At 35.3% G+C, this 11486-nt stretch overlaps 1 protein-coding gene across 1 annotated transcript; it reads left to right on the plus strand.

Moving 5' to 3' along the window:
* Positions 1–2842: 2842 nt before the first annotated feature.
* On the plus strand, positions 2843–4458 carry LOC123548897 (uncharacterized). Its single transcript, XM_045336568.2, has one exon. The coding sequence runs from the start codon at positions 2843–2845 to the stop codon at positions 4262–4264; it is 1422 nt and encodes a 473-aa protein (XP_045192503.2). The 3' UTR covers positions 4265–4458.
* Positions 4459–11486: the final 7028 nt, after the last annotated feature.

The raw sequence follows: 11486 nt of genomic DNA on the forward strand, positions 1-11486 counted from the left end.
TGTCTATATTTTCTCCCTAGTTGAAGCTGATATCTTATAATAAGGGGTGATAGAAGAATGAAAACTAAAAACATATTACAAAAACAAAATTAAAGGTTGAATAAATATGAATTGAAAATAACCGTAACGTTCGTTACCATGGTGTCCTGTGAATTGTTCAAATTGTCGACACTTTATCGAAGCTCTTTATAAATAATTTTGTGCTTTTTACGTTTTTTCAATTATTTATGGTGTTCTTATATTGATATGAAGTGTTTGGGCGAATTCCATGCACGACAGTGTCGCCTTCATCGGGTTTTGAAAAAAAAACGATAATTTTGTGTCCAATTTGTTACGATCGTTCGTACGGTTGTATTTTTTACTGTACCGATGATCCGGGTTTTATACTGAACCGTAAAAGAACGCATGTGCACATATATCGATGACGTTTTACACCAATTCGCTACCACATTGAAGATGGCCGACAGAAGCACAGATGATGTCGGGTCCAAATCAGAAACGAGCGTTACTGGTATCGACCTTATTGAAACTGATATTGCATGCGTTTAATGTAGATATGAATGTTGTTTACTGTGGTATATTGCGATGAACGATCCCAGCGATTTTTTCATGATTTGGGCTGCACATAAGTTGCAAAATTTTTGGACACAAGGTCATGTTTATATTTAGTGGGACAAGAACGCAGAGCACGATCGTTACTGTTAGACACCAAATTTCGTCGACCATTCAAATAAGTAACGATCGTTCATAGCATACGCTAGATATTGGTATAGCAAGCAGCTAACATGTGCAGAATTCGATTTTGCAAACAAAAACAATATTTATATAAATTTATGAAAAATGTAAAGAATTTAGTGCAATGAAATATATGTGAAATATTACATTCCAGAACTCCTGTTACGGTTGGACACCAAAGCAATGTCACTTTAACCAAAATGTACGAAAATGTAACAAGTGTTCTTAACAATGAGTATATAATTTGTTAACTGTTTCTGTCATGCTTTTTTAGCTGGGTATTTACATATGGTGTAAACATGTAAGTTATTGAAGTTTTAAACTTAAGAAGAATAAACTGAAAACAGTGAAAAGTGCATACATGTGGTTGATAATAACACTTGTTACATTAGTACGCCAAATACCTGGAGACTCCTGTTACAGCAGACACCAAACATCAACAAAATGTAACAAGCGTTACACATATTTAAGATAGACTGCTTTCCAATTCGTATAATTATGCGTTCATGGTCATGTAATGAGATGCTTTGTAAATAGTTTTATTCTAAAGGTTTAAATTCCAAAGAATAAGCTGCGAAGTGCATGTATGTTTTTCTTCATAACGCTTGTTACATTTGTACACCAGGTACCTGGAACTCTTGTTACAGGAGACGCCAAAAGTCAACAAAATGTAACAAGCGTTACACATATTTAACCAAAGATTGGTTTGCGATTTGCACAGTCATGCATTCATGGCCTTTATTGGGATATTGTGTGAATAGTTTCTTCTGAAGGTTTCAAAATTCCAAATAATAAACTGAGAAGCGCATACATGTGGTTCATCGTAACACCTGTTTTGACACCAGGTACATGGAACTCCTGTTTCACTGCTTGTTGCAATGCTCAGTGACTTGTTTACTTAACACTTTCTTTCTTTTACAGATGGAAGAACACAAAGTTTTCTGAAAATCAAACTCCGATCTATGGTGCGGTCTTGTAAGGGAAAGACAAGTACTGTCAATACTGAAAAGATGTGTATGTCAGATAAAGAAAGGATGAAGAGGTATAGGAAAAGAATAAAGGAAAATCCTGCATTATATCAATCTTACAGAGAGCTGAACAATGCCAGAAACCGAGCGTATAGAGCAAACCTTAGTGAGACCAAAAAAGCAGAGCAAAGAGAACAAACACCCATACGAGTGCAGAAATGGAGACAAGAAAAAGCCCGTAAAATAACTGAAAAATGTGTCGAACCTTCAAATCAAAAACCAAAATTTAAACCCAAAACCAGACATCAGTCTCAAAAATTAAAGGACCAGTGGCGACTTAGTAAACAAAAACAGAGGGCAGCTATGACAGCACAGAAAAAACGAAGAGTTAATGAAAAGAGAAGAGAGAAATATGCAGAGAAAAAGAAGTTAAAAGAGAATATAAGTCGGACAGTTGAATGTAAAGAAAGTTCCGAAAACCAAGATTCATTGTTAAATACTGGCTACACATCAAAGGAAGCAGAGAGAAAAGCTGTGTACAGAGCAAAGCAATCCATCCCCTCTTCACCTGGAAAATATGCGAAGGTGCTAACGACATTAGCAGCAAAGGCAACACCTAGAAAACTGAAAGCACTGGAATCAGAAGGAATGATTTATTTGACACCAACTAAAAAGAAATGTATGGACCTGTATGATGAAAACATGAACAAGATATGCAAAGAGATGCATGATACAAGAATGAATCGGTCACGCGTTCGTTTACAAAGAAGGAGATTGCTGGCAAAGGTGATGCCTTGGGGGAAATCAAGTGGTTGTTCTCTTACAAATGAAATAAGTAAATGTGGGGTTAGCTGGAGATTTGTTTCAAAAGCTTCAGAGGTTGAAGGAGTTTGGGACGAGAAGAAAAGACAAGATGGACTAGATGATGAGACAATTGATAAAATAGAAAGCTTTTACAAGACACCAGGAGTATCAGCATGCCTGCCTGACAAGAAACTTGTCCAAAGTAAAACAATGCAACCAAGACATGTTATGGAACAGAGCCTGCAGTTGTCTTATAAACAGTTTAAGAGCAAAACCCTCAATGTGAGGTTGGATTCAGCAAATCCGCAGCTCTTAGACCAAAGTGTGTAAAAACAATGAAGAACAACTCTTTCAATAACTGTTTATGTGAGTACTGCACAAATATGGAAATGAAAGTCACTGCTATTAACAAAGAAACACAAGGAAGGAGAAATGCTTTGGGTATTCTTAACAGATATGAATTGTCGAAGAAAACAGTATGTCTAAAACCAGAAGGCGAGAGGTTCTACAGAAGAGATTGCATCAATAGAAATTGTAGTAAATGTGGTGTGAAAAAGCTACAGGAAGAAATAAGGAAAGCATTGAGAGGTAAAGCACAAATTGAGTGGAACAGGTGGGAGAGCCAGACATACAAGGACACAAAGACCGGGAAGAAGAAGTTAAGGAAAATGCTGCGCTTGAAAAGAGAATCTGTCTATGTGTTTCTCCGAGAATTATATGAGGAAGTTGAGACTTTCAGTTCACATTTGCATAATGCCATGTGGCAATACCAGCAGTTTAACACTCTGATCCATGAAATTCCGATGAACTGGGTTGTCTTTTGTATGGACTTTTCCGAAAATTACACGTGTTTGTATCAAGATGAGGCTCAGAGTGCTCATTGGTCGCATGACCAAGCCACCTCGTTTTTTATTGTGGCTTACTACAGATGTCCCGAGCACAATGAGATCATGCATGAAAGTCTCATGTTTGTATCTGATGACAAGCATCATGATAGTCATGGAGTTCATCATTATGTCACTGAAGCTAACAAGCATCTTACTGAAAAACTACACTTGACCATTGAACGTGAAATCCATTTTTCGGATGGGGCTGCCAGCCAGTTCAAGTCTAAGACACCATTTGCTGATGTTGCTAACAGCTCCACAGACTATGGTTTTCCATGTGAGAAGCACTTCTTCGGAAGTAGACATGGTAAAGGCCCATGTGATGGGGAATTTGGTGTTGTTAAAAGGACAGTCTCACAGGCAGTTGTAGCAAGGCAGGCCTTAATAAGAAATGTGAAAGAGTTCCATGACTTCGCCAAAGCAAAGCTGTCGAAACCAAATGATGACAAAGATACAGAATGTTCTGACCACAAGTTGCGGACTTTCTTCTATGTCCCACAGACTGAAGTCACAAGACAGAGATCAGATCGCATCAACGCGAAACAGATTCCAGGAACAAGAAAGCTTCATGCCGTCAAGCCTTGTTCAGAGGATATATTAAGGGTTGCTACACGTGCACTAAGCTGTTTTTGTATACATTGTAGGGGTTCACAAACAGAATCCACTTGTCAGTCTGTAGATCATGTTGATGACTGGGAGTCGCAGGAAATTCAGAAAAGACAAGCCAAGTCTACTAAGGGAACTGACAATTCTCGCTCGAAGAACAAAACAACTCGTGCAAAGTCAAGTAAGGGAACTGACAATTCCCTTTACAATAGGGTTGCCTTGTTAACTAACCATTTGTCAAAACCATGCAAATTTACAAAATGAAACTGTCATGGAGTGATTTGGACAAATGGTTTGGGGGAAGTCTTAGTAAGTTTTCCAAAGCTGAACATATTACGATAATGCTAGGAAATAGTTCTCTATTTCATTTCAGAGCAACTAAGACTTCCCCAACCCAATACGATAATGTGAGAATGTGATTGGTGGAAAGAGAAAGATGAAAGCTGCTATAAACTGATAAATGTCTTATTTTGCAAAGATCTGTAAGTGCTATATATTGCAAATGTAGCAAAAAGGAAATAATGTACTGCTGAAATTTTATGTAATTGTATAAAAGTTGGACACATTTCTGTAGATACTTGTAACATGTTTTACTCTGGAAGTTCTGAAGTTTGTCAAAATAAGACATTTTCTCTTATCTAAAAAGCAGCTATGCATGCCACACAAAACACATTCACCGTCTACCATATCACTATGTTAAACACACCATAGCATGTGAATAGGTAGTTAATGGGTTAAAGGCACATACTACAGCAGTGAAAATAGCAAAAGGATGGATAATGCAAAGGTGAAAAAGCTAAGTACATGCATTTATAAGTGATTTAAAACTCATTTTGTTAGCAAACTACAAAGTATACAAGGTGGATTAAGGTGCATATGTAGTGACTACAACAGTAAGAACTACAAAGCTACAACACTACTGAGTATATAAAGTGATTGTGAAAGACATCTTGTAACTTTTTCTAGTAACGTTAATATAGGTTATTATGTAACACGTTACATGGTGTCCTTATGTGTTAAAATAATATCTTGATGACATGTAGTTATGTTTTGTAGGTTATAAATAATTTTATTTCATGACTTTAGAAGCCTGGTCTCTTTTTTATATTTAACAAGATTGGCTTTAAAACTGGAATTTGCAGACATGGGATTGTGGACACCAGGTAACAAGCGTTACAAAGTGTCTATTGCAACATGCGTTACAGATTTTGCATAATCTTTAAAATTGGGGTATATGTTCTTCCGTAACAGTATGTATATTATACAATTCATTTAAATTGTTAGAAATAACCGTTTCAGTATATCGTCGCCAAAGTTCGAAAATGGCGGAACTCAAGTTTTGGCGCGAAATGGTTTATCTATTTTTTTCCTTTGACTTCTGTCTCCCGCCTTCTGTGCGAAAATAGCGGAACTCTAGTCCAATCATAAAGTGGTTTTATTAACATGTGACAAATCGGCGAAAAATCGTTGGATAGCTTGAGTGACCGTCGAAAATAGCGTAAGTCAGGCTACTTTCCTGGTTGCATTTGATAGAGTGTTTTTCTTGTGGGAATAAAGTTTTATTAAAACAATTGGATTTTATAGTAGCAAGTAAGTGTTTTTCTGTATCTATATGATGTTTATAAGGTATATTTGTAGCATAAAGAAGCAAACAAAAAGAATATTCTGTTTGAGTTATGTTTACGATATAGATCCAGCTTTATGAATGTAGTTTTTTCTATGCAAACCTATTGAAAATTTAAATATGTCAAGGTCACTCTTTGTTATATTCCAAGAAACCTGTGCTAAGCGAAGTCTTGCATGAAAACTCGAGATACAACTGTATATGTATCGGTTTAGTTAGGAAAAAATATGAGATATGCCATTTTCGCATAACAAAATTCCCGAGATACGCCATTTTTTCATTAATTGTAAGTTCGCGAAGAAATCACTTTCGGGACATGATTTAACAGTTTGTGTAAAAATTACTTTTCCATGCAACGGATAATATTCATCTATTTGCTGTTTCGACATAGATCTTTAAGAAAGAATAATTTACAGTTCAGAATAACACATAAACCTTTTCTTTCAGGTATATTTACATTGAACCATGCTATGGAGAGCAATGATCGCTGCTGGCTTTTGACTTTACCCGATTTTGTTCTTGTGACAGTATTAAAGGTCCATTACTAAGGGAAAGTGAGTTGGCAATTTTTTTCATAGCCAGTGCATAGACTTCTGCAAGACACTAAATAATGAAGATTGGCAGGTCAAAATTTACAGAAGGTCTTTGGAACTCAAAGAAATGTATGTGTATTATGTTGAAATTTCAGTGAATCGACAGAATGACCCCCCAGGTCTTTTTAACTTTCTTCATACTTCATAGAAAAATAATTTTACATATACTGCGATTTATTTCGAATTTCTACATACCAACTTTCATTTTCCAATAAAATGAAATAGTTTCTGTGCTTTTTCAAAGAAATTAAAATGTTCACTTTCCTTAGTATTGGACCTTTAAGATTTCTTTCCATTGATGAACTCTAAGTCTGTATGCCTAACCTGTAAAAGACTGCATTCCATAATTGAAAGACATTCAATTTTGTGGAGAAATTTTAGTCCGGATTTCTGTTTCGACTTAAGGCAAGAAGATCTGCAAAGAATTCTAGAACACTCGATTACCTTCACTGAATTCATTGTTCCATTTGCAACATTTAAGTGTGATACACAGACCACTGATTTCCTATTCACAACTAAGTTGTGCAATGCCAAAAAAACTGGTTTGGCTAGATATAACATCATGTGAACTTTCAACATTGTGCTTTCTAAAGCTCTTGCCAAACATTAGATTTCTGAACATTTCGGAGTGCAAGAATCTGGTTGATGCAGACTTTCAAGTGATCAAATCATGTGAAAAATTAGATCAGTTGTATGTTTCTTTTACAAATATAAAGGCGGAAACAATTGTGAGTTTATGCGAAGTTATTTCCTTGACTGTTCTCGATGTGTCAGGTGTTCCGCTGAAAATTGCTGATTGTGCAAAAGTACTCACACCTGAACTTCTGTTTTTTAATTTGACCTTAGATATTGGAGAAGATGAGCAGTTATTTTATGAAACAGTGAGACTTTAGAGACAGATACAATAACGATGTTTTCTAGGGGTAGACTTATTCTTAACTTGTCGATGGAAAAGGCCAAACAGCAAAGTGTTAATCCAGCCAATACGCAGTTAACTATAAAAGGTAATGATATTACAAAGAAGAGTATGGTTCAAGAATCCATCAGTTCAGATCAAGATATTACCAAAACAAGTACGGTTCTTGAATCTGCGAGTTCAGATCAAGGAAGTAAATCTTATAGAGAAACCAATAAAACATGTATTAGTTTCAGACGTGCAAAAGAAATTGAAAAAGAAATCTCAAATGAAACCATCAATAATCAAGTTGTTACTCCTGAAAGTGTAGCAAAAAGTATAGATCAGAAAATTGACGACAATAATAACAGTATTTTAACCGATCAAGAATTGTACAGTGACACTGATAGCTATGACCTTGATGATGATGTTCGAGACCCGGATTGGGAATTACCAAAGGAAACTGATTCAGATAAAAGTGACGTTGAGGACATAACGTCAAATAATGAACCACACGAAATTGACAATACGGCAATTCAAAGTTGCCAAGAAGATACACTTAATACCACAAAATCAATAAAGAAAAGAACGAATGCTTCTCAGAAGCAAATTCACAAGAAGAGGCGAATGCAAGGTGAAAGCTACCTTGGGATAAAAAAGAATGAACACGGCGTTAAGACACACACCGTAGAAAAGTCAAGTCGGATTCTTTGTCCCAGAAATTGTACAAAGAGGTGTGATAGAAATTCGAAATTTCGAAATTGTAGATTAATCGATGAAGAAACAAGAAAAGATATATTTGAAACATTCTGGAAGCGAATGGAATGGAAGGAGAAAAAACTGTATGTCGTCAATCTAGTTGAGAAATCTGAATGCGCTCAAAGAACAACTAGTGGAAGCAGTCGACGAAACTTCAGTTACAGGTATTACCTGTGGAAAGGACATGATAGAATTTGTGTCTGCAAAAATATGTTCACATCAACCCTAGGGTCAGTGAAAAAACGATCTTGAACCGGCTTACAGATGTGAAATGTGGCTCACCAAAACCCCAAACCACACGTCCAAGTTCTGCATCATTGTCTAGAACTTCAGCCAAAGAATTTCTTGAATCGCTTCCGAAGGTCCCTTCTCATTATTGTCGTGCAAACACTTCAAAGCTATACCTTGAACCATTATTTACTAGTCTGAGTGACGTGTATCGCGAGTATTGTTCTCAATGTGCTGTGAATGGTAAAAAGCCTTACAACAATACTGGATTTAATGAACTGTTCCGTGAAATGAATTTAGCTTTATGGCAACCGAAGAAGGACCAATGTGACATTTGTTGCTCTTACGGGACTGGCAATTCAGATGAAGCGTCATATCAGACACACATCAAACGAAAGGAGGATGCGCGTGAATCAAAATCAAAAGATAAAGAGGAAGCTAAAAGAGATAATTCACTCAAAGTATTTACACTAGATCTTCAGAGTTTACTTCTATGTCCCAGGCTTCAAGCAAGTAGTTTATATTATAAAACTAAACTCTCATGTCATAACTTCACTGTTTATGACTTAGTTACAGGCGATGTTACTTGTTACTTTTGGAACGAGGCTGAACGAGACCTGACCGCAAACTCCTTTACATCATGCATAATAGATTTTTTAAATTCACTTGACCTGCACTGCTTGAAAAGGATCATTATCTATAGTGATGGTTGTGGCTATCAGAATCGGAATTCTATACTGTCTAACGCATTGCTGTTTTTTGCAGTGAAAAATAACACTGAAGTTGAACAAAAGTACCTTGAAAAAGGACATACGCAGATGGAATGTGACAGCATTCATAGCACAATTGAGAGATGAATTAAAAAGAAGCCTGTGTATGTCCCACAAAATTATGTAGAGCTTATTAGAGAAGCTCGTAAAACGCCAGGGCCGTATACTGTCAAGTACTTGGACCATACGTTTTTAAAGATTATGCGTCCCTGAATTATTATCCGTCCATAAGACCGGCAACTGGTACTGGATCAGCCACAGTGACTGATATAAGGGTTCTCAAATATACCCCAGACGGGAAGATCCTGTGTAAAATAAGCTATGGTGACAACTTCCAAGATGTTCCTAAGGCAAGATCTGCCAGATCTCAAACACCATGTAGTGAAGACACTGTGGTCCAATTACACCAGTCATGGCTGAAAATTAGAAAAACTAAATATGAACACCTTCAACAGCAAAAAGCTGTTATACCTTCAGATTATCACAGTTATTATGATTTGCTTCCACATCAGTAGTCAGTAGAAATACAATTGTATTAATGTTACTGTCATGTTCAAATATATCGGCATAGATTTTACAGTTTGCTCAGACGATAGTCAAGAATATCATTATCATGATCTTATTAGCATTAACATTGAAAACACTGTGCTGATTTGAACGGAGCTGTTGGCAACATGTTACCAAGTTGCATATTTAGACGTGTTGATCGCGATTGTTGTATACTGTATTGATGATTTCTAGTTAATTGTAAAGTAAGATTTACACGTGCATATTTGTACTAACTACGGTTTTGTGATTTCTAGTTACTTGTTTAATAACATTTAATAGCGCAGATGACGCTTATACAAATTATGCTTTGCGATTAAAATGTAAAAGTTTATTAAAATTTACACGTGTACATGCACACGATAGCTGTACAAACTATGATTTGGTGATTTTTAGTTAATAGTGTTATGACATTTATGTAATATGTTTCCGATAGTTGTACTATGGTTTGAAGATTTCTAGTTACTTGATTAATAACATTTACTAGCGCACATGACAGTAAATAACATGTTATGGTGATTTAGAGTTACTAGTTTGATAGCAGTTACATGCATGTGCACTTGCACATGATAGTTGTACAAACTATAATTAGGCGATAAAAAGTCTTATGACATTTATGTCATGCTCTTACGATAGTTGAACTATGGTTTGTTGATTTAGAGTTAATAGTTTAATAACATTTACATGTACACATGACCAAAATAAAGGTACAAACTTACCTTATTCGATTTCTAGTAAATAGGTTAGTATCATCTACATGTACAATCGACAGTTATACCATTTACCACTTGGTGATTATTTTTTGTAAATAGGTAAGTAATAACTTTTTAGCACACAAGAAAGTTTTGGTGGTTTCGGCTTAATAGTTAAATATGCATATACATGTGTACATGCACAGAATGGCTGAACAAAATTCACTTTGTGATTTCGAGTTAATAAAACTTAAAACATTTGTTATATTGTCAGTTCATTATTGTTTATTAGTTTTGGAAGTAGTTGTGTTTTATTCAAAGGGGCCATATGATTGAAAGGTTGTCGTCGCGTGGTATTAAAAAGTCGAATAACGTAACAAGAGTAAAACGTTTTGAATAAATAACATTTGAAATAGATATAAATTGACCTACTAAAACACAAATATTGACAGGAAAAATTACCCATCTCGCCTAACTCATAGAAAGCAATGTATTTATGGAGAGAAAATATGCGAAAGTTACGTATCTCATTGAATAAAGCTATTTCACTTATCATATCATATTTGATATGCTGAACATCCGAAGCTATTGTCAAAGACATTCATAATCAATTTTGAAAGTGAAATTTTTTCTTTCTCCTGAAAACTTTCGTTTTTTGAGTTCCGCCATTTTCGAACTTTGGTGACGATATGTTGTTCTTTAATATTGGGAAGAGTGTTGTTGTTTTTTTTAAAGAAACTGATGATGATAAACTTGCGCATGGAAATTAAAATGAAGAGAAATATTTTCAAATATAATCTATAAAAGCTGTCTTCCAAAGAGCATTTACCTTAAGAATGATCTAGTTTATTATCATTTTCTAGTAAATACATAACAAAATAAGCAATATATGTGATCACAGACATGTAATAATGGACACCATGTTACAAGCGTTACATTTTAGACATTAGTATATATAATGATGTGTAACTTTTTCTGATCGCCAAATGTTATCTCATTGGTACTTGTTTGTGAAAGAGGAATAATTTAACTAGCAGAATAAAGTAAGAAACATCATGATTGTAAGGTTTTGAAATTTAACATCAATGTCCCTCTTTTGTGACCACTAGTATGGAATCACCCATATAGCTATCAGATTATGACATTTTCAAATGGGCGACACACAAAAGTGGCACAAACAGGATTTCATACCTGCCCTCATAGCACAGTCATTTTTAAAGATTATACAGCGAAAAAGTTTTATGTTGTCACACCAAGTTTGAGTGTTAAGACACAATACGTTCAAGGTGTAATTACTATAACTTGAAGCTAAAATTTTGCAAGCTTGAGATATTCGCTGAAATATTTCTGAAATTCCATTTCTGCCTATTTTCAGATCA

The sequence above is a fragment of the Mercenaria mercenaria genome, chromosome 15, assembly GCF_021730395.1.
Source record: "Mercenaria mercenaria strain notata chromosome 15, MADL_Memer_1, whole genome shotgun sequence".
Classification (NCBI taxonomy): Eukaryota; Metazoa; Mollusca; class Bivalvia; order Venerida; family Veneridae; genus Mercenaria; species Mercenaria mercenaria.